General features: G+C 59.1%; 9 protein-coding genes and 1 non-coding gene across 10 annotated transcripts; 6 read left to right on the top strand and 4 right to left on the bottom strand.

The window, feature by feature from the left end:
* Positions 1-66: 66 nt before the first annotated feature.
* THITE_2147459 (uncharacterized protein) lies at positions 67-1494 on the bottom strand (the record flags this gene model as incomplete). Its single annotated transcript, XM_003656972.1, has 3 exons — positions 67-99; positions 258-1391; positions 1450-1494. The coding sequence occupies 3 exons, from the start codon at positions 1492-1494 to the stop codon at positions 67-69; spliced, it is 1212 nt and encodes a 403-aa protein (XP_003657020.1).
* Positions 1495-5224: 3730 nt separating this feature from the next.
* On the top strand, positions 5225-6329 carry THITE_2055528 (uncharacterized protein; the record flags this gene model as incomplete). Its single annotated transcript, XM_003656971.1, has 4 exons — positions 5225-5307; positions 5390-5587; positions 5656-5872; positions 5961-6329. 4 exons carry the CDS (start codon positions 5225-5227, stop codon positions 6327-6329), a joined length of 867 nt encoding a protein of 288 aa, XP_003657019.1.
* Positions 6330-6557: 228 nt separating this feature from the next.
* THITE_2122361 (uncharacterized protein) lies at positions 6558-8251 on the bottom strand. Its single transcript, XM_003656970.1, has 3 exons — positions 8026-8251; positions 7069-7916; positions 6558-6994 (listed from the first exon to the last, which is right to left on the bottom strand). Exons 1-3 carry the CDS (start codon positions 8081-8083, stop codon positions 6671-6673), a joined length of 1230 nt encoding a protein of 409 aa, XP_003657018.1. The 5' UTR covers positions 8084-8251; the 3' UTR covers positions 6558-6670.
* Positions 8252-8513: 262 nt separating this feature from the next.
* On the bottom strand, positions 8514-8615 carry THITE_t133. Its single transcript has one exon. It is a non-coding gene; the product is annotated as a tRNA-Asn (tRNA).
* An 863-nt stretch (positions 8616-9478) lies between these two features.
* On the top strand, positions 9479-10676 carry THITE_2171405 (uncharacterized protein). The gene is made up of 2 exons (XM_003656969.1): positions 9479-9816; positions 9877-10676. The coding sequence occupies exon 2, from the start codon at positions 10023-10025 to the stop codon at positions 10503-10505; it is 483 nt and encodes a 160-aa protein (XP_003657017.1). The 5' UTR covers positions 9479-9816; positions 9877-10022; the 3' UTR covers positions 10506-10676.
* A 1309-nt stretch (positions 10677-11985) lies between these two features.
* Positions 11986-14161, top strand: THITE_2122357 (uncharacterized protein). Its single transcript, XM_003656968.1, has 4 exons — positions 11986-12514; positions 12582-12633; positions 12741-12952; positions 13024-14161. Exons 1-4 carry the CDS (start codon positions 12247-12249, stop codon positions 14049-14051), a joined length of 1560 nt encoding a protein of 519 aa, XP_003657016.1. The 5' UTR covers positions 11986-12246; the 3' UTR covers positions 14052-14161.
* Positions 14162-14269: 108 nt separating this feature from the next.
* On the bottom strand, positions 14270-15767 carry THITE_72629 (glycoside hydrolase family 5 protein; the record flags this gene model as incomplete). Its single annotated transcript, XM_003656967.1, has 3 exons — positions 14270-14499; positions 14588-15332; positions 15402-15767. The coding sequence occupies 3 exons, from the start codon at positions 15765-15767 to the stop codon at positions 14438-14440; spliced, it is 1173 nt and encodes a 390-aa protein (XP_003657015.1). The 3' UTR covers positions 14270-14437.
* A 1980-nt stretch (positions 15768-17747) lies between these two features.
* On the top strand, positions 17748-19336 carry THITE_114649 (uncharacterized protein; the record flags this gene model as incomplete). The annotated part of the gene is made up of 4 exons (XM_003656966.1): positions 17748-17822; positions 17902-18100; positions 18135-19008; positions 19240-19336. 4 exons carry the CDS (start codon positions 17748-17750, stop codon positions 19334-19336), a joined length of 1245 nt encoding a protein of 414 aa, XP_003657014.1.
* A 3123-nt stretch (positions 19337-22459) lies between these two features.
* Positions 22460-23894, top strand: THITE_2122347 (uncharacterized protein; the record flags this gene model as incomplete). Its single annotated transcript, XM_003656965.1, has 2 exons — positions 22460-22536; positions 22599-23894. 2 exons carry the CDS (start codon positions 22460-22462, stop codon positions 23485-23487), a joined length of 966 nt encoding a protein of 321 aa, XP_003657013.1. The 3' UTR covers positions 23488-23894.
* A 2162-nt stretch (positions 23895-26056) lies between these two features.
* Positions 26057-27157, top strand: THITE_2122346 (uncharacterized protein). Its single transcript, XM_003656964.1, has 2 exons — positions 26057-26637; positions 26724-27157. Exons 1-2 carry the CDS (start codon positions 26293-26295, stop codon positions 26946-26948), a joined length of 570 nt encoding a protein of 189 aa, XP_003657012.1. The 5' UTR covers positions 26057-26292; the 3' UTR covers positions 26949-27157.
* The last annotated feature ends 490 nt before the right edge of the window (positions 27158-27647 follow it).

Below are 27647 nucleotides of genomic sequence, written 5' to 3'. Positions count from 1 at the left end.
TCTGAAAGCCGCTTTTTCCATGGCTGAATGCGCGCTCTTTAACACCAGGCCCCTTTTATTCCTTCATTACGCCCAGCGATAAGCATTATTAAGTCCTGTCTTTTGCAAAGCAAAGTGTGCCAAACCCAAGATATCCTCTGACAAACTCCCCAATCCTCACCCTTTCCCCAGTTCCTGCACTGTTCTCAACCACTCAAGACAGACCGTAGACAGCCGGAGCCCTCCCCAAACCTCTCAGAACTGACACCGTCACCTACCCCCCCCCGCACCGCCACCCTCCCGAACGCCGCATCCCTCTCTCGCCTCAGCATCTCCACCTCCCTCCTCGTCCGCTCGTTATCGCTCTCCAAGAAGCGGATAACCCTCGCCGCCCTGTTCAGCACATCCACCTTGCTCATCCGCCTCGGCTTCTTCCCACCATGCCCACCACCCTTCCTCCCGCCATTGATCGCTCCACCGCCGCCACCACCGCCGCCTGACGCGGCATTGTCCAGACCGCCGCCATCGTCGTCTTCGTCTTCGTCATCGTTGTCCAGGATCCCCTTGGGCAGCGCATCCAACAGGGCCTCGAACCGGGCGTGCAGCCGGTGCCGGTACTGCTGCTCCACCATGTTGTGGTTGGTCCGCGCGCGCTGGTGCTCGGGCGACTCGCCGGGCTTGGGCGGCGGCGAGGGCCGCTTGAAACGCCGCGCGGCCGTCCGGAGCGTTGGCCCGCCGGAGGCGGGTCGGGCTTTCGCTTTGCCCAGTGTTGATGTTGGTGTTGATGTTGTTGTTTGGGAAGAGGCTGGTACTCCGCTGCCAGCAGTCGGATTGGGGGGGATTCGGCGGGATGGAGATTGCGTGGAGACGGCTGGCGCTGCTGCTGTCGGGTGTCTCGTTTCTGGATGGAAGTTGGGGATGGTGGTGAGGGTGGCGATGGCGCAAGGGGCATCGATCGGTGTGTTTGCGGCGAAGAATTGTTCGTCGGGCTGAGTAGCAAGTGGTACGTGTCCGGCCCAGGGAGGCGTGTAGCCTGGGAGTACTCTGTTTGCCGCTGGGTGCGCCCTGGGTACACTCAAATACGTGTTGTTCGGAATGGAGTGGCAGTGAGCGTTGGTCCAGTCTTGGAATCCGGCGTCCATGCTAGGGGACGGTGTTGGTGCAGCCGCGCAGACTAGAGCTTCCAGCTGTTTGTTGAACCCTCCGTCCATCTCCTCGCCCAAGAGTGGGCTTATCGGACTAGCAGGGGACCACGGGCCATTGGCGGATGTGACGGTTTGCTGTGGCCAGGCCGGAGGGGATGGTGCTGGGCCTGACGGCGCTGGACTCGGCAAACCACCAACGTGGATCGGCTGCTGGCTTTGGGTGTGGATGAAGAGATTACCAACACGATTCGGATATGCTGATGATTCCTGGCTGGTTGTCCAGGGAGTCGGTTGGCAATCGGTAAGCGCTGGGTTGATGGCTGACGGAGGCACCATGTAATCGTGAAGTGTCTATGTGCTTGTCAGCCATTCTCCGTCTGCACTGCCGACATGCGTGAACCACGGCGTGCTTGTTGATAGTCTTCATGCGTCGCAAAAGAGATGGCGAAGCTTGATGCAGTCAGAGGAAGCGTTGTTTACCTGCGGTGACTGTTGGGTTGACCAGCGCTGAGAGTAATCCATCCTGCATCCAGGACACTGGAGGAGCATCAGATGCTACGGTGCCGTCTTTCGAAAATTACCGGCATGCAACCGGGGGATCTGGGTTTATTTGGGAGGGGATTCCATGGGGGTGGGAGAGGGTATAACCGACCCGACAGAGGGGAGCCGAAGGCCCGAGTCCGGACTGCTGTGCTTCAGGACGGCGGGATGCCGAGTGGGCGCACCCTGGGTATGTCCACTACCTCCTCCGTACCCATGTATGTGTTCCGTCCACTACGGTTGGCGACCACACAAAGACTGCGCATTGCCGGGGTCCACAAAGGTCCCCTGGCAGCCACCGGCTGCGGACCTAGCCCTTGGGTCAACTGCATTGCCTGGGGTGCGTTTGTGACATCTGCAGCACTGGAGGACCAGGCTCTCGCGAGTGGCCGCACTGGGCCGTTGCTTCGTTCGCCGACCTTGACAGCACGGTGAGCAACGGCACTGGGAAGTCGCCCCGTGAAGAACTCCGCTGGCTCCGAGTTAGGAGGTAGGTGAGAGCAAGAGTTCGTATCAGCGTAGCTGAGAGGCCTTCGCGGGTAGTCCTGCAGCAGATGCCATGCAATGCAGTGCTCTTCTACTGTACTGTGTAGTTAGCTGAGAGACGGCCGACAGACGCTGGAGTGGTGCCGACGAGCACTGTTGTCGAGGGCCCCTGGACGTGAATCAGCACCAGGGGCAGGGCCGGAAAGGAAATGCTCCGGCCAATCCAAATCGTCGCTCGGAGACAATTCGCGGGGCTGCCGGGTGGCATACCCATGACCCATGCCCAGCCAGCTGTTCTGGCGCCGTGCTTCCACCGTGAGGAGGGGACCGGCTGATGTTTGCTGGCTTCCATGGGAATGGGGGGCGCCCACAGTTCCGTGTGCCTTTAACTTCCGCAGGCCCATGGAGATCGCAATCCACTGCCCGGGAACTCGCAAGTTACTCTCGATCAGGCTTCGCGGTCTCCGTAACTCATGTCAGTGGTAATCAAGCATTGCCCATGGACTGCACCAAGTGCCCCTTCCCGTCGGCCGCCCATGCTCGTGTTCAGGAAGAGAAGGTCCAGACGCGCATGGGTTTCCCTTACAGCCCTGTCCAATTCCGGACATCATCAGGCAGTCGCAAAGACGGGATGGCTCGGGCATTCCGTCCAGTGCTGCAAGGCTTCAAGCAGCACCGGGGGGTTGGGTGGGTGGAGGGGTTGCGTGTTGGTTCGAAAAGCGGCGATCGGCTGCCTTTAGTTATTCCGTACACAGTAAGAGGCAAGGTACCTAGGTAGTTGCTGAGCGGGCTTGGCAGCTTGCTGACGGAATACCTCCAGAGAAAGCCCTTGCGGCCGTGTGCGGCACCCCTGCAAGGCCGGGGAGCTGGATACTCAGAATCTGCAAGAGGCACATGGTTCCTGACGCCGCTTGGCACTTGTACACTAAGGTCGCTCCTTGAATGTGACTGCTCGCCTTTCCGCAACGTGAACAGCGGGCGTTCGTCTTGGCTACCTTACCATTCGCGTGGCCGTTTACACTAGTGTACCGAGTGCTCAAGCGCAGGATTCCGAGCAACCACCGTCATCCTCCGGCTGTCTGGCTGTGCAGATGCCAAGCTGACAGCGCCGGAAGATGGCTGAGAGCCTGAGACACCGCAGCCGTGCGAGATTGGGACTCGAACCGTGGAAAATGCCTGCATGACAGCTGAATGCCCCCCACACCTTCCTGGATTACAAGAGCGAAAGCCAGGGCGCGAGGAAGCTCCCTGGAGCGGGCGCGGGCGCGACCCGAAGGAACCAATGGAAGCGCGCGGCTGGTGATTCAACACTCCCATAGCTCCTTCCGAAACCAGCTGACATTCCACAATGTCGGCGTCCATCGAGTCCACCCCGCCTTACTGTGATATCCTGGACCTAAAACGATTGGCCAGGTTTCTTCAAAGAAGCCGGAACCGAGCGCCACCTAGGTCAGGGCCCTGGAGGCCAGGCAAAGGGCTTTTTTTCCCTTTTTCCACTCACGCGCGGGCTGCCAACAATGATTGAGTGTTCGCTTCCAGACGGCCAGACTGGGTCGACTTACGGCGACAGATAAGCTCTATATCCGAAGCACTTCGGAGGCAGGTTTGCTCTGTTTCTGCTCGTCGTGCAAACAATTATCCAGAAACTTGCCTAGCAACTAACTACCAGGCCGAGCGAGGCCAACTGGCCATCGGATCTCCAACTTAGACTATTCGAGGAACACAAAGAGATCGAAAAATGTCTTCCTCCACGACGCTCCTTTACGTACGAACCAGCTAGTCCTTCGCGTACTGTCCATATCATGCGGCCCAAGGGATGCCGTCCTTACTGGAGTATTCCCTCTCAACTCAAGCCGTTCGGCGTGGTGGTCCTCAGCAAATCGGCATTCATCCCGACTTGGTGCTGCGTTGCACAGCAGCTCGGCCGTCATTGGTGTAGCGCTGCGGTAAGTCGCGGTTCTCCAGCGCTGGAGCTTGTGATAAACCCGTTCACTCGGTCGTCACGACATGTATCCGCTCATCAAACGGAGACATATTGGGTAACCGCCGGTCGAGGTCGAGGACACCTCGGCCCACCACCCGGCTTGATGGAATGAATGTGACTTGTGCGTGGTTCTCCTCCACCGGAGAATGTCTCGCTGCTTGCACGCCGATCCCAGCCGTTCTTCGGGCCGGGAACTGGCCATCAAGGTTCGTACTGCAGGTCGGGACCTGACAGGGTGGTCCATCTGAGGTTTCACCACCTTAAGCACAAGTGGTCACGGTGCAGAACGTCAGGTCTTGGATGTGTTTGCCTTGCCTGTCGATGTTGGACACTGTGTGAGGAATCAGGAAGCTGTTTTGGTTCGGCCAAATCCAAGGAACCTCCTCTTCACTTGGACATACAGCACGCCATTGATGTCTGGTTGGAGGCAATTACATCTCACATAGGCCGACCCAACACCAGCAGGTCCAACGAGGTTTTGGTATGTTCAGGGGTGAAACCGTAAAGAAGACATTGCCCCTGTATGATGAGAGCTCTGAGAGCGCGCTTGCAAGCTTCATCCTCTGCGCAAATTCGCCAGCACACATGGCAGATATTGACATTACAGGTACCCTTCCGCGGTTTAGCCTGCGTTCATACTTCGGTAGATGGACCACTCACTGTAAGCTCCCGTTACTACGGTGTACGCGGTATTGGATTGGCTCTGCGGAGTAATTGCCTCGCTCAGACCACGGAATACAAACCCCGAACCCTGTATAGGTGTGGGAAGAATGAGACGCAGGTGCAATTTAACCTGCATCTGTTGATGAACTACTTGATCAGATTTCCACATCACATGACACTTGCTCAAGAGAATGGGGGACGTGTCTTCTGGGTCTCTTTTTTTCCCGGGCCTGGCTCTAACCTGCTCAAAAGGGAGACTTTCTAGGGATCGGCCCCGAGCTCTACCCTGCCATAGACGTTCTGCGCCAACGGCAAAGACGAGGTTGCCTGTACATCATCGGTACATGGATTGAACGCAGCGGAGCTGCCAAGCCGGTACAACCGCTCTACTACACCGGTTGATGGTAGGCTCCTTCAAGTCTCAGGCATGGGGCATGACATTGTCACAACGGTCAACTACTACGACGACCCTGGAGACGGCAGTCCGCCGTTGCCAGTCTACGTTGGGAGGTATGGCAACAGGCTTCGAGATTTCACTGCAGTTAGTGCTCCACGTTGGGTGGCCGTTGATCTGATACACACCACGAACTAGCACCCAGGTCACCAACAAGCGCCCGACGGTCCCGGTCACCGTTAAAGTGACAGACGTGTCCGGACAAGAAGCCAATTCTACGCTTGACAACCACGGCTTCCAGTACCTCAACCACACGAGTGCCGAAAAGGGGTTCCACGATGACGCTACTATCCGGAGCCACTACTACCCCGAATGCGAGCAGCTTCTGAAGGACGTGTAAGGCTCTTCCCCCCTTCCCCACCCACCATACTCCTGGCAAAGGCTAACAAACCGGGCCAACCAAGCACCGGCGCCTCCCGCGTCATCATCTTCGGCCACCAAGTGCGCCGCGGCCCGGCGGACTGGCACCGCATCAGCGCCAACAACACCCGCGTGCGGGGCCCGCTGCACCGAGCACACGTCGACCAGTCCTACGACGGCGCCGTGATCCGCCTGCGCGAGCAGTTCCCTGACCCGGAAGAGGCTGCGGCCGTGATGCAGCGGCGGTGGCAAATCATCAACGTATGCCCTCTTTCCTCCCCGCAACACCCCCCTCCACCGGTCAAAGTAAACCAGAACCTAATCCCAACTCCCCGCAAATGTCACACAGATCTGGCGCCCAATCAAACCAATCCATCGCTCGCCGCTAGCCGTCGCGGACGCGACCTCGGTAGCCGAAGCCGACCTCGTGCCGGCGGCCATCGTGTACCGCACCGGCACCGGCGCGGGCGAGCGGCGGCAGGAGTCGTGGACGGTGCGGCCCTCGGCAGCGCACCGCTGGTACTTCAAGCACGGGCAGCGGCCGGACGAGGTGCTGCTGCTCAAGTGCTTCGACAGCGTGGCGGACGGGCGGGTTGTCAAGGCCCGGCGGGCGGTGCACTGCGCGGTGGAATATCCCGGGGACGACGGGGACCAGGGTCAGCAGGAGGAGAAGGGGAACAGGGAGAGTGTGGAGGTGAGGTGTTTGGTTTTGTATTAGGTGGTTGGAGGGGTCGCGAGGTCGGTCGTTGTGACACGGAGGAGTGGGCTGGGGATGCGGATGGATTCTTGGTTCTTGTTCCAGGACAGGTGTGAAATCTTTTTGCAGGCATCATCTCAAAGCAACCATCCGGCCAGAGGTGTTAGAGAATTAGTTTCACAAGAGGCAGAATGAGCTACTAAGCTAACACACACAGTAGACAGCCTTTTTGAGAGGGAAAATAGCATGTTTCTCCAGCTCCCGACGCCCAATGAGACCAACGCACATCACAAAACGCCAAGGAAAAGCCCGATGACGTGTCAAGGCAGGTGGTACAGGCATCATCGTCCAATGTTGCCCGCTCAGCTGATGCGGTAGGCGTCGTAGACGATTTCGGCGCCCCTGCGGCAGCCGCTGCAGACCCAGACGCCCGTGTTCACATCCTGGTACCGCTCGTCGCCGGTCTCGAGCTGCATGGTGGCGCGCAGCTGGTAGCGATTGGCGGCGACGTTGTCCGCAGCGACGGGGTCCTGGAGCCGCTCCATGACCTCTCGCTCGCCCGTCAGCCACCCGGTGATCTTGCAGATGAAGAGAGCCGGGTGCTCCTCGCTGGTCTGCAGCAGGTATTGCGCGTCGATGCGCGTCGCCGTGTCCTTGACCGAGGTCTGCACGTCCTGTCCACCTTGCTGTAGAAGGGAGGGAGACCGTTAGTTCCCGAATGTCACGAGAGGGGAGCACATCAGTGGTGGGGATTGCTCACAAGCACGACTCCCTTGCCCCAGCGGCCAGCCCACTGGCCCCCCACGCACGAGATCCAGCTCTGCCGACCGGAGGCGCCGGCGCCCACATTGAGCTTCGGCTTGACCCTGATGCTCAGGCGGAAGTCGAGATCGAGAGACGGGGTGGGCAGCGCCAGTGAGCTCGCAACATCCTCGTCGTCGAACTGATGGCGGAGGTTGTTGGCGGGGATCTTGTCCTTGAGCACGGTCTGGAAACCGGGGCAAGTCATCAGGTGCTCCCTTTGCCGTGATGTGTTTTTCGCCCGGACCTGGTTGCAGTAGATGCACCGCACCGACATACACTTGTCGTCCTCCTTAGCCCGGAACTCGACAAAGGCGGCATGGACCTCGCGCAGCGGGATCTCGGGCAGGTTCGAGCCGGGCGTTGCCTTCGTCTTCTGCTTCTTGGGTGCGGGCGTGCCGTCGCCACCCAGCGAGGGACGGCCCTGGCTCGGCGATCCGTTGATGCGCGGGTTGGGCATGAAGCTCAGCGTTGTGTGGTCGCCAGCGACGTCATCCTGGCCGTACGAAGGGACCGGATGGACCGCGGGAGGAGGGATGGGCGTCGCATTGGGGGCACCGGGACCTGCTGCGTGAGCAGGATGTGCGGAAGGGGTAGGAGCGGGAACTGCGGTAGCTGCTGTTGCCGACGCCGTCGCCGCGGCCGCCGCGGCCGCAGAGGCTGATGCTGCCGACGCCTGGAGGGCTACCTCGGGGTGGGCTCGGAGGTACGGGGCGCACTGGAGCAGATGCTGCTTCTGGCGCGTCGTGTTCTTGGCCCGGACCTGCTGGCAGTAGATGCACTGCACCGACATGCACTTGTCATCCTCTGCGCGTGGTGGAGAACGAGCGCGAGCGGATAGAGTCAGCCAGGATGCGCGACGCGATCAGGTAACATACTGTCAATACAGATACCCGGGAAGCGATTCAGTACTTACGTCCAGCTCGAAATTCCACGAAGGCGGCATGCACGTCCTGGTCGACGTGGCGGGGCATGGTTGCGCGAGACAGCCGGAAGCCGCCGGCACGGGTGGATGTCAAAAAAAGGAAGTAATGATGATGCGAGTACTCAATCGCCACCCGGGACTCTGCGACGCGATGAGGCCAAAGAGTCGCTGTGGATGTTGGGTTGCGTCTCGGATTGACAAAGCGACGCGTTGCAGAACGAAAGTTCGGAAATACGGAGTACGTGGTACCAGAGTAATGGCGGTAATGGAGTGGAGCATTGGGACCTAGGGGGGTTGGGAAGAACACGTGACAGATCGAGCCCCGCCTCAGAACTCTGTTGGACTCTCAGCCACCTGGCCTTTTGGTTAGCCGGAGGGTGAAAGGGCGAGGATAAAGGCAGGAAAAAGACGAAATGAGGCAAAAGAAGGGAACTACGGTAAGAAAACAGCATTCGGGTTGGAATTTTGGAAAAATTAAGCTCCCTCAGACAGGCTCGAACTGTCAACCTCCTGATAAATGTCATTACCCAAGCAGTTGCTTAGTAACAGTCAGACGCGCTAGCCAATTGCGCCATGAGGGATGCTGGATGTGTGTCGATGCGCAGGTTCCAGTTAGCTATTGATAAATGTCCTGCGGAGTTCATAGCGCGTCATTCTTCAGGTTCTGTCCCACGAACAGAAGGGAGAAGTCAAGAAGAACAACAAGGAAGGCTTGCGAAGAGGGGAAGATGTAGGCACCTCGGGACATTCAGCTGTCTAGCTCGAGTCTCGGACTGCGAATGGACAGAGTAAAACTGAACCTGGCCATGTCGGCCGAGGTGCATCAGTGCCTGTCGCTGCTGTTATATACGGCCCCTGCGTCCACCATGCGGCTGCGCCGGCATCACACTTGTGATGGAACCTAACCTTGAGCACCGGTAGGGCCTCGCCGGCGCTTGTTCTGAGCAGCACTGTCAGGCAACGTGAGGGCGCCGTGGATGAACGGGCTTGATGATGATTGCAACCAAACGTCATAGCCGATGCAGCAAAAGCAGCGCCATCACGAAGCTATCTGAGCGTGTACCTCACAGAGAATAAGGAATGACCCAGACTATCATGTCAGATGCGACGCGTGGACGAGCGGTGAGGAGAGGGGAACTCTCGGATCTTGGAATCACGTCAGGCACATCCAGCCTGCCGGCTTAGCTAGCTGGGATACTTGTGATGGCTTTCGTGCTTCAGCAAGCAAGCCGAATTCTGACCCGAATTAGACGAGGAATCGGAAAACCCGGCTCCCTACGCCTATCTGAGCTTTGCTGCATCATCCCGATTTCTGAACTTGTACGTTGGTAGGTAGTGGCGGGCTCGGGGGAGCAGAGGGCTTGTCACTGTCATCATGTATAAATTGGGCCTCATTCCATCGTAATAGCTCGTGGATTTCGGGCATTATCTTCATGTATCTCATCTGGGGGGGATCGAGCGCTTTTTTTTTTTTTTTTTCGCCTTCGCAGCAGCATCCCGCAGGCTCCTCGTCCCTTACAGCAACCTATGTGCTATGTGCGACGTAGTGCGCACCTAGGGGCCCGGACTGAACGCGCGGCAGGCGCTGACCGCACAGCACTCTTCCCTCTCCTTCCGCAACCAAGTGATTAGAAACACAGACCAGTGTTCTTGCACGACCTTTCTCACTCTCGTTGATTGTCCCTCTGCACAGACAGAGTCCGAGAATCGCGTCCCTGTTCCATCCAACCCTCGAGCACGAGTCATCTGAGTATACCCTACGATGCCGGCTGCATTCCTTTTCTGTTCTTTCCTTTTGTGAGCGACCGCGGATTTCAGCCTCCTCGAACCGATCACCTTCACTTTTTACCTGAGCTACTACTTTATGAGGCCCTTCCGCCGCCGCAACCTTCGCCCGTTCTTGAGCAGCATGCCCACTAAGAAACAGGTGAGCAGGACAGACCGGTTCGGCCTACGGTCCCATCTCACAATAACCTGCGCAGGGCGAAATGCAGGCCAGGAAACGCGAGCAATTTCGCGTGTTCCGCCAGATCGCTTATAAACTGCCCCGGCACCTCGAGCATGTGCGGTACCGGCCCCTGTGGCCCTCTCCGCTGCGACATGAGCTCGACCCTTCGGAAGTGATGGACCCGGATGGCGAGCCCGAGGTTTCCGGAGCCGTCGACCAGCCATCCGACTCTTCGTCCTCGAGCACCTCCTCCTCCTCGTCGTCGTCCTTCTGCCTGGACATGGACGAGCCCGGGGTTCCTAATGAGCTCATCCTGGGCTGGAGCTCGTCGTCTTGCAGCGACTCCTCCAGCTCGATCTCCGATTACGACGAGCAGTCGGCCGAGCAAACCGAGACAGCCGAGCAAGCTGGGCAGGCCGAACAATCTGGATCGGACGGGTTGGCTGAGCCGGTCGAGCAAGCTCCGCCGGAAGAGCAAACTCTGATTGCTGGTTCCGACGATGCGGATGACGGATCCGACTAGGTGTGGGTGGCAGAGGTGGTGGAACCAGCAGACGGCATGTCGAGCACAGAGACGACGGGTGCTGGAGGGCCGGCCGCGGCTCCCGCTGCAGCAGCAAGCGATGTGTGGGATGGCGCGGTCCTGGTGGAGAGGAAAGGCAGAAAATATCCGGACTGGAGGTATTACATTGACTTTGAATGATGGTAGCGGGCATAGTAGTATTTGAGCGGGACCGTCAGCTAGTCGATACTTATACAGCGCTCTAGGTCCGTCATTGCTTACACTGCTGGGGAACTCGACTGCCGTGACAATGAATCAGCAGGAGCCGATCAGGACAGCGCCCTTTTCATGCATCATCCCGAGACCCTGTGTCTTCCAAGCCTCACCCACGCCATGTCGACGAGAGCCAGTCGATATTGCGGAGATGCCTTCCCGCCTAGTGGCAGGAAAGAGGCCGTTGCCTATTTTCTCTTGCCGGTAAGTCTCCCGTTCTTGCACCAGCACCTGTTATCCGGTATTGATTTGTTCTAGATGACTGGGATACACACTGGTTTTCTATGGCATTTTTCGGTCGAGCTCGGCTATACCAGCAGCCCTACGACGCCGACCCGGTCGAGCGGATCCCAGGAATCGAGACCGCGAACAAGGTGGGCCTCCTCTGAACCCGGTCTCGGCACTGCGCCGAAGGGGTAAACCCTGCACATTCTGACCGCTTTCGGACCGCCGCTTGCGACGACGCGGCGACGCGACAACCTCGTCCGAACGCAGCAGCTAAGAGAACAAGCGTGCTGGTGAAACGAACGAAATGACCCAGCCCCTTTCAGCAGCCTGATCGCGTGGAGCATGTAGGGCTCAACCCCTGAAGCGGTGACGCCCTTGGGTGCAGAGCATCGAACTGTTCGAAGTTCAGCAGGCGTCTTGGCCGGAGGGTGAATATTGCATGCCGACTTCTCAGATTCTACATTGAGCGATTCTCCCTCGCCAGTTTCCGATCATCGAGAGCTGAGACTCGGCACGCGAGCTCAGCACGTGGCGCCTCAACCTCGCCAGACGCGATGCCCTTCGCGCTTTCATGGATGGCGAGGTGCCGAGGGCCTTAGCCAACCACAGCCGCATCCACAAACCTTATCGCCCACTTCCGTTCTTGGCCTGGACTGGGCTATCCTCACCCCTGAGTCGACGTCACGTTTGGGCCCGCGGGATGCTCCTCGAGACTCCACTGTCGCCACTCACGGGGCAAGTTCGGCATGCTGGTGAAAAGAGAGCTCCAGCTGTTTGAGGGCGCGAATTGGTCAATGGGCAGTTCCGGATCGGCCTAGATCCTAGGTCCCTGGGGTGGATAGACTCATGCGTCCGCGAAGATGGCACTCCCGAAGCCTTGTAATGCACGATCCAGCGCTGCTAGTTCCCGAGCGTCTCCGAAATACGGCCAAGTCGTATTTGTGCGATGAATATAAGTCTTCGAATGCCCCGCCTTGAACCTTGAGGGGTGCTCTGAAGAACCAGCTGGGTATGGGTGCGGGTGTGCCGGCACTGGGACACTATCTTGCATTCTTTCTAATTGGCGTTTGGTTTCTCCCTTCAGTCTTAGGTTCTTTCATTTCTCGGACCAATAATACACACCGGGATCTGCCATCAGAAACGACCAAACGGCATCAGCCATCTTTCATTGTCTTGACTTCAGGATTGATTACATTCCAAGGGAACACGCATCAAAAGGCCATCCGATCAGAAACAGCGCCGTCGACCAACCACGGGAATCATGGACAAGACGGGCAAGCTCCCCGACGGGGAGACGAAGCAGGATTACAAGCTGGTCAGCTTCGCCGAAGGGGACCCCGAGAACCCCAAGAACTGGTCCAAGCTCTGCAAATGGTACATCACCATGGTCGTGGCCCTCACGTGTTTCGTCGTCGCCTTCTGCTCCAGTGTCATCACCTCGGACTTGGGAGGAGTTGCCGAAGACTTCAACGTCAGCCGTGAAGCTGCTCTCTTAACAATCACGGTCTTTGTGATTGGCTTTGGCGTCGGTGAGCTTCCAAAGCAAGTGCCGAGGGGTGATGGGCGTCTGGTGAGCTAACTTTGACGGACTCCCAGGTCCCATGCTCTTCGCTCCTCTGTCCGAGGTATACGGGAGACGCATCATCTAGTAAGCAACCCTCCTTCCCTCCTGGACGACATATCTTCGGGTCGTGCAGCATCAAACGGTCCAACTGGCACGGCGAGCGGTGGCTGACCCCGAGGAACGAACCACAGCGGCTCGACTCTCCTTCTTGCTGTCGTCTTCATCATCCCCTGCGCGGTCTCCAAGAACATCGGCACCCTCATCGTCTGCAGAGCGATCGACGGCATCGCCTTTTCGGCACCCATGACCCTCGTGGGCGGCACGCTCGCCGACCTGTGGCGGAACGAAGAGCGCGGCGTACCCATGGCCGCCTTCTCTGCCGCGCCCTTCATCGGCCCCGCGAGTACGTGCTGGAACCCATCGCCGTTGCTGTGCCACGTCTCCCAAGTTGCTGACCTGTACTTTACTTTACAGTCGGTCCTCTCATCGGCGGTTTCCTGTCCGACGCGGCCGGCTGGCGCTGGCTCTACTGGATCCAGCTGATCTTCGCCTTCGTCGTCTGGGTCCTCATCACCTTCACCGTGCCCGAGACGTACGCGCCGACGATCCTGGCTCGCCGCGCCGCCAAGCTTCGAAAGCAGACCGGAGACAGCGGCTACGTCGCCCAGGCCGAGCTCGACCCCCGCCCCTTCTCGGAGCGCCTCGGCGTGTTCCTGGTCCGGCCCTTCCAGCTGCTCTTCCGCGAGGTCATCGTGCTGCTCGTCAGCCTCTACATGTCGGTGCTCTACGGCCTGCTGTACATGTTCTTCGTCGCGTACCCGATCATCTTCCAGGCCCGCAAGGGCTACTCGGCCGGCACGACGGGCCTCATGTTCATTCCGATCGCGGTCGGCGTCGTGCTGTCGGCCACCTTGGCGCCCTTCGTCAACAAGCACTACCTCACGCTGGTGGCCAAGCACCGCGGCAGGCCGCCGGCCGAGGTGCGCCTGATCCCCATGATGGTGAGCTGCTGGTTCATCCCGATCGGCCTGTTCGTCTTCGCCTGGACGTCGTACCGGCGCCTGACCTGGGTCGGCCCCTGCCTGGCCGGCTTCCCCGTCGGCTTCGGCTTCATCTTCCTGTACAACTCGGCCAACAACTACCTGGTCGACTCGTACCAGCACCAGGCGGCCTCCGCGCTCGCCGCCAAGACGTGCATCCGCTCCTTCTGGGGCGCCGGCGTCGTGCTCTTCACCGAGCAGATGTACGACCGCATGGGCGACCGGTGGGCCTCGTCCTTCCTCGCCTTCCTGAGCCTGGCCTGCTGCGCCATCCCGTTTCTGTTCTGGAAGTTTGGCGCGCGCATCCGTAGGCGGAGCAAGTACGCCTACGCTGGGGATGACGAGGACGTGTCCGGGTCGGATACCAATGTCGAGAATGGCGGCGAGAGGGATCCGGTTGCACCGCTGCATGCGGATCTCGAGGACTTGATGAGGGCGCGGAGTTACGTGAGCAACCCGTGAGGAGGCGGTACATGACATTGATGGATACTCCGGGAGAGATCGTTGCGGGCTTGTGTCCATGGCGTTGGCACCTACGCACCTTCCTGGACCGAGGATATGATTATGCCTGGGAACAGGTTCTGTAGCTGGATGCTTTGACACAAGCACGCCGAAAGGCCGCCGTCGTCGCGTATCAGGACTATCTGGGCACAGAGCAGCGACGACGAGGAACCACGCAGGTCAAGGGCAACATATGTACTTGAAGTGAGAGCTGCAGAGCTCGAGGACAAACTTGGAATATATACAACGAATCAGTCCTACTCCCGCGGCACCACGAAGGCGTGGCCTGCTTTCTTCGCCCTTGGAGGGCATGGACGCTGCTTGAACCGGCGTCCTCGCGATGCCCCTCAGGGAGTGTACTGCTTCAGCAGCGAGTTGTAGTAGGTGTAGGCAGTGCCCGAGGGAGGCTCTGTTGGATGCGTCGCCTGTTAGTGAAATAGCGGGTTCCTCCCCAACAGTTGAAGCTCGTCGTAGGTCGCGGAGGCAAAGAAACTCACCAAACGAAAAGATGTAGTTACCCCACCAGGGGCCGCCGGCCCACCAGAGAGCGCCGGCCCACACGTCGCTGTTGGCCTGGAGGTGGTCGAGCAGGCCGGTGACGGCGGTCTGGCAGACGGAGTTCGCGCCGCCGGCGTACTCGCCGAGGATGCCGATCTTGCCGTTGGCGCGCAGCCAGCTGGTGGCGCCGACGATGCGCTGCACGCCGATGTCGCTGCTGACGCAGGTGGCGCTGGTGCCGGAGCCGTCGCTGTCGAGGTACTGGTGCATCTCGTAGACCAGCTTGTTCTGCGGGTCCGAGAGCGCCGCCAGGTTCGTGTTGGTCGTGTTCCACGTCCACGCGCCCGTGTACGAGTTGCCCTCGGCGAAGATGTACTGCGACGTGGCGCCCGCGCCGCGGATGGCATTGATGGCGGCCTGGTTGAGGTTCAGCACGAGTGTCTGGTCCATGTCGTGGTACTCGTTGTTGGTGTCGAAGATGACGCGCGAGTTGGACGCGAACTGCTTGGCGACGGTCGTCCAGAACGCGCCGAAGGCGGTCGTGTCCGTGATGATGTTGCCGTAGTACCGGCCGAAGTTGTGCGGGTCGAGGATGGCGTACGCGCCCGCGTTGGTGATGAAGTTGACCGTGTCGGTCAGGTTCTTGAGGTAGCCCGCGTCAGGCGACCCCGTCAGGGAATTGGGCACCAGCCGTTCCATGGCGAAGGCCACGCGGAAGATGTTGTAGCCATCGTTGATGTGCGTCTACAAATGGTGAGCACACGCCCCAGTTCCAGTTGTGCGGCGTGGTCTCGCTCGCTCGCTCATCCTTACCTGGATCGACGAGGTGGACGGGAAGGTGAAGTCCTTGCCCCAAGTGCCGGGGTACGTGCCTTGTCCAAACTCGGCGCACGACTGGTTGATACCGAGCCACTTGAGCTTGCCCTTGGCGGCGGCAGAAGTCGTCGTGGCCGGGGCGGTGGAAGTCGACGTGGGCTTCGTGGAGGTGGTCGACGTCTTCAGGGTCGTCGAGTCGGCACCGGGCAGGCACTGGCTGTACCAGTCGTTCTGGTAGACGCAGTGGTAGCCCGAAACACACGTCGTCCCACCCGTCCAGTTGATGCCGCCACACTGGCCCCAGGGGCCGACCTGGGCAGCCGCACCGGAGGCGAAGAGGCTGACGACGACGGACGACTTCATGTTGAAGGACAGCTTGGAAGGCTTGCTTGTCAGGGGCCGACGGAGCAGAAGACTGGTTCCAGGCAGAGACGCTCAAGCCATCTTTTATACCTGTCGTTGACGTGTTGGCGCCCCCCCCCCCCCCCCCCCCCCCATCACGACCAGCGTGCAAAGATGCGGCTCCATGTGCCCGGTGCTTGGCCCATCTCCACTCGGGTTCAGGGGAAGCTCTGCCGCCGAGCATCCCTAATTCCGGGAGACGCGCGTGCAGATGTGGGGCAGCGTCGCATCGAGATCGCTTAGAGGCTCGCGAAAGCAGCCTCCCGAGCTACTGTGGATGGAGATCGGGCTGCCGAGTTCCCAAGATTGGCCAGACGACCACGGCGGGAGCCCGGCCGGAATCCAGAATCGTACTGAATCCAATGGTCCCGGGCCGCACTGGAGCGCTCTCTCCCTGCTGGGGAACATGATGCAATGGGGCTGCTGGGGCCTCGTCGACGTGCGCGGTCCGCAAACGGGGGGCACGGATGGAGAAGCTCCGGCCGTCAAGCTGGGCAAGAACCTCCGTTCGCCAAGACTGAATGTTTGCCCTGGTTCAGCGTTTCACGATCGATCCCCAGCAATTTGTGTGCGCTTAGGTTTGGTTCTCGACACTCCACCCATGCTTTGTTTCGGCTGGAATCCCGAATTTCAGTTGGTGTGTGGGGGCGCCGCCGCGCGTGGCACGCCTACATCGTCCGTCATAAGAGTGGATTGTTAACTTCAAACGACGACGCCAGGATGCGCCGACACGACTGTATACGGATACATCGTAGCGGCATCTGCTTGGTCATCGGGTAACTAGTGTATCCGGCCTGCATCTGGTCGAAATCAAGGGCGATTGACCCTATGGACGGTTGTCCGCGTCACGCACAGCTCGATGGTCCCGCCAGACTCGAACTCAACAACATGCGCCTTGCCGTGCGGACAGCATTCGAATAGGATTCGAATCGAAACCGAGCTGAAGCTTGTCGACCTCCTTTGGATGTGGCGGCAGGGCGGTCTTCGCACCCGCCAGCCATAGTCTATACCTCCATCTCGCTCTCCCTTGAGTATCAAAGACCAGCTCTGCTGCTTCGGTGACAGATTGCAGCTCTTGTCTTCCTGTATTCCGTATGAGGACGTCGTTTCCCAACCTTGGGCTAATGCCTCCTGAGCTAGGGACATCAGGAAATTCCTTGTCTAAATATGTCGCATTTCAACGGGCATGGAGCAGCACTGCCGAGCCATCAGTTCTGAAAAAGGGGGCGGCGTTTGCAGCGTCAAGACTTTGCGGACAACAAACAAGGCGAGAACTGATCAGCTCACCGAAGCCGACTTCCGGCGTCTGGTCAGAGTTTGTCCGCCACGAGGGAGGATAGGTGCGTTCGGCGCCGGCACAGCTGAAGCCAAGACAAGCTGAGAATGAAATGGGTGCCATTTTGCGCCCACAAATCTGAGGCGCTGAGTGAACTGGCGACCGGACATTTCGCTGAGTCTTGTGACTGGAAGAAAAACTGGCAGCTGAATTGCAACAAAGGGTGGCCAACGAACAACGCTTGCGCTGCCGATGCATTGGGAACCAACCGAAATCGATAACTTCACAGTAGCTGCATCCGCCCAGCTTAGGCTCCCTGGCCGCAGCAAATGCTGGGACGGTGTTGCTTCTGTATGTACACTAGTGTGCTGCAGGCAACATGCAAGGGATGTGCGGTATCAGCCGGAAGAGACGCCATGTCGATCCCGACATAAGCAAGATGCGGGTTCCCGGCTTGTTGGGAGGTGATGATGTCGTTCGCTCCGCTCTGTGTTTCGGTTGCTGCTGGGGGCGCTGCGTCATACTCCAGGTCCCCGGGTTACTCCATCTCCATACTCGAGTCGGGGTTCTACCAGTCTAATCGCGTCACAAGCCCGCTTCACCGTGGGCAGTGCTGCAACACGACGATTTCTCTCTTCCAAATGCCTTCTTCCGCTGCTTGCAACATGGGGAATTTCGCTACTGGTGTTGTGCAAAGTGCTCCCTCACCCACTCAAGAAGAGGCATGGCTGGAGGCGGTGGTAAGTGTTTGCTGGGGAGGTACTGTACCCTGGGCGATCCCAACCTGCGGAGCTCTAATTAACCCCGCCATTTTCACAGAAACCCGCAATACGAGACTATCGTCAAGATGACTGGGGATATTCGACCGGGCCAAACAGCACCGGCCACCTCGCGGTCGAGGAGCCGTATGGCATGTGGCAAGAGACCGGCACACTGCCCCTGACCTCATCCTACGATGTCCCGATGTTCGACGTGAATTCGGACGGGACGGTCTGGCCAGCTTACGGAGAACTTAGAAGTTCTCACAAACAATATGATCTGCGATTATTCAGCTCACCGATCCCAAGATTTCGGTTCCTACGCGCCGGCCTGGCCAATGTCTCCATCAGAGACGCTGTCGACCAACCCTTGGAGCCAGACAGACCAGCCTCTTCCGTCCCCGCTGTCCGAAGCACCGTCCTTGGCCTTTTCCGCGAGTCCCTTGACAGAAGACGGGCGAAACGGGGAGCAGTATAGCTCCCCGTACCCGAGTCAATTGTCGGCCAGCCAGCCCCGCTCGCCGTCGGGAACCAGAGCCAGTTCTACCGTGGACACACCGGTAGTCGATTCCAAGGGCAAGGCCAAACCCAAGCCAAAATCAAAGAAGTCAACCCGCCCCTCCAAGAACCTCGCCAAGAAACCCACCGCGGAGCCAACACCTAGACCCGACTCGGTCTCCCGACCTCAAACCCTTAAGCGCCACTGGTCTGACACGTCGGCGGCCGCAATGACGGTTGCCATGCCCACAGCCCACCCATCAGCACCACCACCACCACCTCCTCCTCCTCCACCAACACCACCAGCAGCAAGAATAACAACAACAATAGCAACCACCACCACCACCATTAAGACGACGCTAGGCGGCGTCCTACCAGCCAACGTCGACCCGCGCGAGGCGGCCGAGCAGATCCAGCGCGAGGCCTGGCAGCGGTGCCGCGCCGAGGCGCGCGCCATGTCGCAGCGGCGCATGCTGCTGCTGGGCCGCGAGCGCGGTGCGCTGCGGCGCGAGAGCCAGCGGCTGCAGGCGAACCTCGGCCGGATGAGGGAGGCGGTGGCGCGCGGGGGCGGGGACGGGCTCGGGGGCTGGAGCGGGGACGGGGGTGAGGAAGACGGGCAAGAGGAGGCGGAAGGAGAAGGGTGCGAGGAGGGGGAAGGAGAAGAAGAAGGGTGGGTGGGGGCATCGCATCGGGAGGGGTTCAGGTGCTGTGATTAGGGGTTGGGAAAGGGTGGATATATTGCATGGTTATCTCAGTGGGAATTAGGTTCCAGACGTTCGGACACAAGCGGCAGCGGCTAAAAAGGGTTCGATGGGATCACTCTTCTCGTGTTGCTTCCTTGTACACGGACTAGAGTTAGGACTGCACATGCTCATTGAGTATGGTTATTTACCTTGGGCAGACGCTCCCCGTCCTTGATCGCTGCCATGTTGGATCGCTTCTGTCAGAACGCGCCTGGCAACGGCGGCATCAACTGGACGCCTCGCAATTCTGGATAGCTTCACGTTGCTGTCAGCCCTTCCCATGCCGGCGTATCGTCACCAGACGTCTCGCGTGGCTCCGCGTTGACATGTTGATGCCCAGCGTAGGCACACCCTGCCATTCCGGGCGCGAAGCGTGCCCAACTATTGTGTAATGGTGTCCCAGCTCACCGGAACCGAGAAACGTTTTTCGCATCCTCGCCAATGGCAGCGCGTTTCCACCGTGGCTGCCGGTCCCGACAGACCGGAGCTGAAAAAGCCACGCGTCGATAGTTCGTGTAGCTAGCGCGGCCTTGCCACAAGGCGAGATCAGCTAGGTGATGTTCTGCTTCTGACGGCGATTGTCAACTTGAGCAAATCTCAGAGCCAGCCTCTGTGCGGAGCACGGCCTGGCTGTTGCATTCGGAGAACTTGCTCAGCTCCCGCGTCATCGCGAGGATCCCCGTCGGTTGTGCTGTGAGGGGCCGAGTTCTGGTTAATGAACTAAACCGCCGACGGTGTCAATGCTGGCGGTTCCGCGCCGGTGACTTGCTGTCCACCCGCGCGGGAATGGTAACAAGGCGTGTAGTAGAGCAGTTGATGCCCAGCATCCATATCATGCACCTCTTGAGCCGTGCGATAGTACCGGTTACTTCTTCCATGTCTTTCCCAACCGTTAACTAGCGTTCTTCTCGTCTCCTGTCGTTGTCTTGTCAAGCTCACTTCTGATCCCGCTCAGAGGTCCAACCCGGAGCTGTGGGTCCGGCGCGTCTCCGAACCGGCACGATGCAGCCTCCGGAGCTGGTGAAGCTGACGGCAGGAAACGAACCGCGTCGGCTTTTATGGCGGGCCGGGCCGGGTTCCGCCATGCGCCTTAACTCGAAGTGGAAGCTTTGTTTCTAACGTTAAGCGTACTGTGCTCGATTTAGTGTAACAGTTAGTTAGACGCCATGACCTCCTGTGGTACACTATCCGGTGCTTTCACCGCTGCCTAACTGCCTGCCTACCTACCTAGGTAGGCGGGCCGTGATGAAGCGCGGCGGAGTTACCGGGCTCAGATGTAGTTAGCACCGAGATCGCCTGCATTGACGAAGCTGCTCCCTGCTCCAAACGACGCTCACAGCAAAACACCTGGAATCCAGGGTTTGCGGTCTTCAACCTTCATCGGGGGCTATGCAGAGACGCAGGACGAATCGTTTGCTTGCGACTGCCGAGGGCGGTGTTGCAAACCGTTGCAGTCCGGCTTTTGCGGCAGAAGCCAGAATCGCCGTTGCGACGCTGTGAGAACACAAGGAGGACGCGGAGGAAGCCGATTGATGCCCTCTTGGAGCTTAGCGTCACCCACATTCCGGCGGCCGTCAGGGGGCGCTCTGACCTTGCAGCGGTGAGTTTCATCGCCCCCTCGCCCGCTCACCCCTTTCCCCGTGAGAGCCGCAAAATGTCAGGTGTTGCAAGATTGAACGGAGGATAATGGGAGCCGGGGCATGCGGTTCTAAGCCAGCATTGAGAAGGGACTCCCTCGATATTGAAAGCACGTTTCTGAGCAAGGAGTCTTTCTGTATTGCGATTAGTGCACGTCGTTTATCAATTGCACAGTCGAGCTTGTCGGGCAGCAGGGTTGCCGGTGCTGTGGCTCCGCAGGACCGTGGATGACCCAGACTTTGAGCTTACACTACTTCTGGCCAATCTGCCAGCTTGAGTCGGCCTTATAGCCATCCTGATATAACTACCGTCATTTCGCTTCCCCGCATTCCCACTCCCAAAGCAGCCTGGTTCCAGGAGCGGAACGGCCGTGGTTCCGAACTGCAACGCTGGGCCGGGAAATTTGCTTTGCCCAGAGCGTTGATCCCATGCTTTGACTTGAAAAAAAAAAAAAAAAAAAAAAAAAAAAAAAAAAAAAAAAAAAAAAAAAAAAAAAAAAAAAAAAAAAAAAAAAAAGCTCTTCTGCCTGTCACGCACGCCAAGCGCTGCAGTGGCAGGAAACGAAGACTTTTCCCCCAGACTCTCCGGGTTGCGACGCTGCGGGGGACGTCGCTCTCTGCCAAACGACTGCGGACTGCACAAGTGTAGGCTCCGTCATTGGGAGATGGACATTTTCAACTGCCGACACTTGCGGGGAACGGCCGGTATATGTCAGTCATCCGTGGCCTCCTCCGACCTCCGGCTTCCGCGATCCTGTTCGACGCCCGTAGGCCCTCCTCTGGTGCCGACGCAGTGAAGTTGCCCTGGTTGCAGGCGGCATCCTCACCGCGCCGCGTGAGACTCGGCCTGAGTGGTGATGGACACAACCGGCCAGAACTCGACGGTCAGCGGCAACTCCACCATTCCCACGAACTCGACACTATGGTGGTGGGTTCCCGCCCACCCCGGGAGGCCGCTCCAGGCGGACATCGTCGCCTGCTCCGTGATCACGTTCCTGATCGGCTTCTCGTTCGTGGCGGTCCGGTTCTATACCAGAGGCAGGCTTAACAATGTGCTGGGGCCGTCCGACTGGTGCATATTGCCGGCCTTGGTAGGTGCACGCCCTCTCCGCCTCGAGGTTCCAGAGCCCAGGCTGACCCTACGCGCAGTTGTGTGCCGCTGGTGTCACTGCCAGTTCGCTGGAGCGTATGTGTCGATGCCCGCACCGCGTGCAGTTCCATCCAGCAACTAACAGTTTTCCTCCCAGAGGTGGCTCATGGCGCAGGGAAGCACTCGTGGGAGGTCGACCCGTTTGTGCTCCCAGCGTTTGAACGGGTAGGCCTACTTCCCCCTATGGTGCCAGAGCTTGGCGAGAGACTAACGGAGTCACCAGGCCGCATGGTACGGCATGGTATTCTACAACATGAGCCTCACCCTCACCCGAATTTCGATCCTCTTGCTCTACAAACGCATCTTCTCCTACACCAAGATCAGGCGTGCGATCCACGTTGTCCTGGGCCTCGTCATTATCATCGGGATATGGTTGCTCGTTTCCGTATTGACAGCGTGCCTGCCGCTGCAGGCCTTCTGGGACTGGTCGTTGTTCTGGACCACGAAGGTCTTCTGCCAGCCGCCGAACGTGTGGTGGGCCAACGCCGCCCTCCATATCTCCAGTGACCTCGTCGTCATGGCGCTTCCCGTACGTGGTGCCCTGTCGTCCGTCTTCCTGCGGAACAAGTCACCATATTCTAACCTCGGTAGATGCCGGTCTTGTCCACTCTCAATCTTCCCCGGAGACAAAAATACGCCCTTGTCGGCGTGTTCGCCCTCGGCTTCTTGTTAGTTGAATCCCCCACCCCGCGCGTTCCTCGGCGCCTTCCCTGACCTCCTTCTCACACAGCGTCTGCATCATCTCCGGACTCCGGCTCATGTCCTTGATCGTGGTCGAGCGCGAGCAGCCGTACGACGCGACCTACACCAGCGCCAACATGATCTACTGGACCGCCGTCGAGGTCAACGCCTCCATCTCATGCGCCTGCATCATGACCTTTAAACCGCTCATCCAACGGCTCTTCCCCCGCCTGCTCTCCCCCAGCAAAGACGCCCGCGAACCAGCCCTGCAGTGGATCACGCCCGTCACGGGGACCACCACCAACAACAATAACAACAACAACGCCAACCCGGACACCAGCATCCGCCCCAACCCCGCCGCCGCCGCCGCTGAACCCGGTCCCCAGCCAGCGAGCCGCCACACCCCGTCTCCAAGCACCAACCCCTTCCACCGGCGCGGCAGCAGCGGCAGCGCGCTGTGCCCCCACCACCGCCCCTCGCGCGACGACAGCACCGCCGACGCCGACCACGACGACCCGCTCGAGAAATCGCGCTACTACCACGGCACGCTCAACCCGGCCGCCGCGTACGCGTATTCCCTTGACGACGACGACGACGACCACGATCATGACCATGCCTTCGATCTCCATCGGGACGACGGCCTCGACACCGACCTCGAAGCGCAGCGCCCCTGCGCCTGCGCCTGCGCCTGCAGCGTGTCGTCGACCACCATGGGCGGCGGCGGCGCGTTGACGGCTACGACGACCGCTACCACCACTACTGCCTCTCACAGCGGTCGGAGTAGTGTTGGGGGAGAGGAGGGCGGGGCTGATGGCGCGCTGGATGGCGAGGAGGAAAGGGCGGCGGCGTTGAGGGCGCCGCCGAGGGCGCATCTTGGGCTTGGGCTTGGGCTTCGTGGGACGGCGGCGGCGGCGGGGGTTGGGGACCGGAGGGACTGAATTGAACTGGTTGGTGGGTGGTATCAAGGAGGGTTTTTCGCAACGCGTTACTGTGGCGTTTTGGTGGGGATGTTTTTGCTTGTGTGTGCCTTTCTTTGCCTGCCTGATACCCTTGGGTTAAGTTGCGGGTTCGCAAAAAGGGAGTCATGGTGCCTCTGTCTCTACCGATGTTGCTGCGATTGGGTTCCGGCGTTCGGGGGATGTGTACGGGGTTACGTCTCTGGAAGGGGGAGGCTATAGTCTCATTCTCGTCGCCTTCATCGTTTAGGGGACCCGAAAAGGGGTTTGCTGTTCCTGGTGAAGTTGCCGTACTGGACTCCGCTCCTACGTTGTCAGGTCCTGGTTGACAACCCCTGGCATACTGTTGCCGGTGTAAGCAACCGATCAGTATGAGAGGTCAAATGCTCAGGCTTTTTCATGTACTGATGCGCGTTTCCACGAGAGCTTCGTATATTGCGATGGGACGCAAAGGATGAGATGGTCTGCGAGGCGTGGTGCACAAGTCGCTATTCACTTGCGCTGCGGCCAGTCAGGACATCAGAGAGTCATCAGCTACCTTCACAGATACCTGTCTATCCTGTATCGGGGTCTGCAGGGAGGCGAGTCTGCGGGTAGACAGTCCTCTTGCTCGGCTCGCCTGCAACATCCATAGGTTCCTGGACGCCAGTGTATGCCCAATCTGCGATTTAGAAAAACGCCTGTACCCAACCATGGCAATCCGGATCGAGCGTATCCATGGATCGGTGGCATCGTGCAGGCAATGACGGTCATTGTGGGCGTTCTTGGTCTTGCGGACAGCGTGGCATCGTTTCCTCTGTTGGACTAGGTAGCTCGCACTCAGTGCGCTCTCCAATAGCAAGTTATTCTCGGTTATGTGTTCAACTGCCTTCGAGAATGTAATTAGCATCGTATCCTCCGCTGGCTGCGCCAACGCCGATGAACTGTCGTTGAAGTCGGGTCGCTGACCACAGTTCTGACCCGAGCACGATGTTCGGATACAGGATGCAGAGAGAGAGCTGGCCAACCTTTTGTTTCTGTATCCTTGCTCTGCTATGCGCTCAGCTGGACATGGCGTTTGAGCCCTTGTTTTCTTTGTTTCCTTGCTGGCCGCCAAGTCAACTCCCCCGGCGGTTAGCATATCTTCCCTTCAGCAAGGCACCAAGCCAAGTAGGTACGTTGCGGCGAGCATGTTGCTTGAATAGGTTGTGGTTCTTCAAAGCACCGTGATGGCACAGTGTATTACTGGCCAGGTGGGCTGGGTCTCCGTGCTCAATCTCTCAGGCCTGAGCAAGTCATGGACGGGGCACTGGGCAGCAGTTGCTCACCCTGCTTTCTGCATTTCCTCCCGTGTCAGCAATCTTCAGCCCGAGAATCTCTCTCCATGCACATGCGAGGTGTGGGCTTTCTGCCACGTCGCGTTTTTCCAGGACCAACGTCCTACTTCGCGCTGAGACGGCGGCAGCAGTTGCTCCTGTCCTCCAACAGCATGCTGCACCGGTGACAGCAGACGCAGAATAGGTTACTTGGAAAATTTACAAAAATAGGTACAGTACATACATGCCCGTTACCTGTTCCGGGCAGCGAAATGGAGGTTTAATTCGATTTTTAGTGCTCGAATGGACCGGCCCGAGACAGGCACGACGCCCGGGCGACATCAGCCCGTAAAGTTCCCTCAAGAGCATCCCGCAGCACTGAGCATCCAGGCCACGACAACTGGAGCGCAATCGATTCATATTCGGCGTCAATCTAGGTGCCGCGCAGCATGGGATATTGAGATGCCATAAATAGGTGCTCCGCGTCAACAACCCTCAACGGGTCGCATGCAATCATACGCTGGATCAAAAGAAAATCTCTTCCTGGACGTATCCCAAAGAATGCCTAAGCGAAGTCCACGAATGGCCAGACCTCTTCCTCGGGACGAGACTTAAACCTAAGGTTGCACTGACCATAGCGAATCAAGGGGTCAACAGCTCGGCCGGGTCTGGGAGGGAGGCGGCCGTCCCTGACGGCGGGCGCGGGACGTAAACACAGATGGAACGGCCAGATATCGGCCTGGTGTTGCATTCAGCAATAAGGGCGCGGAAATGAACTCCGCAAACCTTTCACCAGTGCGGGTGCCGTGCATTGGCCTGGGGAGGTCGCGCCGAGGGCCACGATGCAGCCGCTTCCCCAACGGGGCGTTCTAGCCAGGGGCGAGGAGCACACCGGGCCAGAAGTTTGGGGCCGAGTGTGGACGGGCGCACGGAGCAACATGTGGTTGCATGTGGTGTGACAGCGGCGCTGCGGGAGAGCGTTTTGACAATAACCCGCCGAGATTGCCTTTCCGCATCCCCATCTCGACCGACCCTGCGAATCCAGGTTGGGCTCTCTTCCTGTCCTGGCCCAAGCTCCGCGTTCTCGCTCCTTCGGAAGCGGTCGACCCAAGACCCGGGTCGTCTTGGCGTCGAAGTGACAGAGAGTTTATGGCGGCCTATTTTTGGATCGCAATATAAACCTTTGGTCTTGCCAATCCTGGCTCCCGGATTTCGGGGGCTGCAATTTGGATAAATTGCAAACCTCCGCACCCAGACCTTTCTTCAACCTGGGACCGTTTGGCCCCGAGAGCATGGGTGGCGAACAGAGAGCAGGCATGATGATCCAGCGACATCGTGGCCAGAGGCATATAAGAAAGGGCTGATAATCCTGGTGTTCATTGTCTCACGGGGACCATCTTGATTCAGCAGGCTCGCCCTCGCACCGCAGTAACAGCCAGAGATATCTCCGCCAGAGTTCATATCAAGCCCCCCAAACATCAAGACAACGGCAATGGGCCTCCTGTCGCACCTGGCCGTCTTCCTGACGGCGGCATCCGCCGTCGTTGCCGATCCGCACATCACCAGCATCAAGTTCGCCGGCTCGGGCTGCCCCAACAACCCCAAGTTCAGCGGCAGCTTCGAGAATGGGTGCATCACTTACTCCGACTTCGTCGCGGTGCAGCCCGGCTACAACTCGACGCTCAACTGCCAGGCGCAGATTCAAGCCGCGGGGGCCAACCCCGGGTGGCAGGTGGCGCTCAAGTCCAACACGGTCAAGGGCCACGCCGTGCTGAGCCCCGGCGCGTCGCTCGACTACTACACCACCGTCTTCTTCAGCCAGGACGCCGCCAATACGGTGAGTTGCTCCCCAGCCTTCTAATTAATTAAAGGCGCTTGATGTAATAGCGGCTAACAAGCGGCGTCCGCCACAACCACACCCAGAACTCGCTCAAGGGCACCCTCTCCAACACGGGCTCGAGCACCCTCAACCAGGACGTGACGCTGTACGCCGAGGCCAACGGGGGCCAGGTGTGGTCGCCGTGCACCGGCAGCGATGGCTACACCGGCATCCTGGTCATCAACTTCCGCGCCGCCCTGAACGGAGACGGGAAGGCGAGGTTCGAGGCCGATACCGAGGAATGGGATCTCGAGTGGCGGCGGTGCTGAGGGGCCGAGGGGGTTGGCCTTGCGAGTCTTGCAGTTGATTTAAGTTTGGGAGAGACTAGAAGAGGTCGGAAAAAGGCTGGAGTTGGCACCTGTATACTTTGTCTCTTGCTCAAAATCATACCCTATCTTCCGTGTTTCCGCTTTCTTCAAGGTGCTGATGGGCCGAGGAATGTCTGTAACTACCTACCTTGCAATGAGCTCATCGGGCGCTCATGCTGAGACCAGGACCGGTCTCCGCCAATTTTTTTTCCCTCTTCCAGACCTTTAACCCGACTTCCGGCCTTGCCAACGCACGCCCTCGACGTTGGGACGACAGAGGAGATGAAACAGCAACGATGACCTTGCCGGAGGTACATTAACAGGAGTTGTGATACTCTTTGCCACCTTGGCCGCCCTTCACCCACTCCACCCAGTCTTTACTACCGAGCATGTGAGGCAGCCGCGAGGCAGATTGAGAAGAAAAATCGGCAGCAGCGTTGTGATGCAGGTCTCGGGCGTACCTAGACAGCCCGTCGCCGCTTCCAGCAATGGTTTCTCTGGCATGGCCTGCGCCACATGCGTCGAGATTCGGTTCTCCACGGATGCGTTCTTTGGAGGGCGGTGATTAGATATCTCGCCGCTGCCTGCATCCCTCTCTTCGTTGCCCGGCAGCCTTTTTCGCACCGCTCGCCACCGCTTGCGGCCGGCACATGCAGTCTG

The sequence above is a fragment of the Thermothielavioides terrestris genome, chromosome 5 (assembly GCF_000226115.1).
Source record: "Thermothielavioides terrestris NRRL 8126 chromosome 5, complete sequence".
In the NCBI taxonomy this organism is placed as follows: domain Eukaryota; kingdom Fungi; phylum Ascomycota; class Sordariomycetes; order Sordariales; family Chaetomiaceae; genus Thermothielavioides; species Thermothielavioides terrestris.
The sequence above is the reverse complement of the archived record's forward strand: the minus strand, read 5'-3'. Positions and strand labels throughout refer to the sequence as shown.

Bases quoted from the DNA above. Each gene is read 5' to 3' on its own strand.
- THITE_2122361 (XM_003656970.1), bottom strand. From the start codon at position 8,083: ATGCCCCGCCACGTCGACCAGGACGTGCATGCCGCCTTCGTGGAATTT. The intron at 7,917-8,025 runs GTAAGTACTGAA...CACCACGCGCAG, and splicing joins CGTGGAATTTCGAGCTGGAC to AGGATGACAAGTGCATGTCG. The intron at 6,995-7,068 runs GTGAGCAATCCC...TCCCTTCTACAG, and splicing joins GGGGCAAGGGAGTCGTGCTT to CAAGGTGGACAGGACGTGCA.
- THITE_2171405 (XM_003656969.1), top strand. From the start codon at position 10,023: ATGCAGGCCAGGAAACGCGAGCAATTTCGCGTGTTCCGCCAGATCGCT.
- THITE_2122357 (XM_003656968.1), top strand. From the start codon at position 12,247: ATGGACAAGACGGGCAAGCTCCCCGACGGGGAGACGAAGCAGGATTAC. The intron at 12,515-12,581 runs GTGAGCTTCCAA...ACGGACTCCCAG, and splicing joins TGTGATTGGCTTTGGCGTCG to GTCCCATGCTCTTCGCTCCT. The intron at 12,634-12,740 runs GTAAGCAACCCT...AACGAACCACAG, and splicing joins TACGGGAGACGCATCATCTA to CGGCTCGACTCTCCTTCTTG.
- THITE_2122346 (XM_003656964.1), top strand. From the start codon at position 26,293: ATGGGCCTCCTGTCGCACCTGGCCGTCTTCCTGACGGCGGCATCCGCC. The intron at 26,638-26,723 runs GTGAGTTGCTCC...AACCACACCCAG, and splicing joins GCCAGGACGCCGCCAATACG to AACTCGCTCAAGGGCACCCT.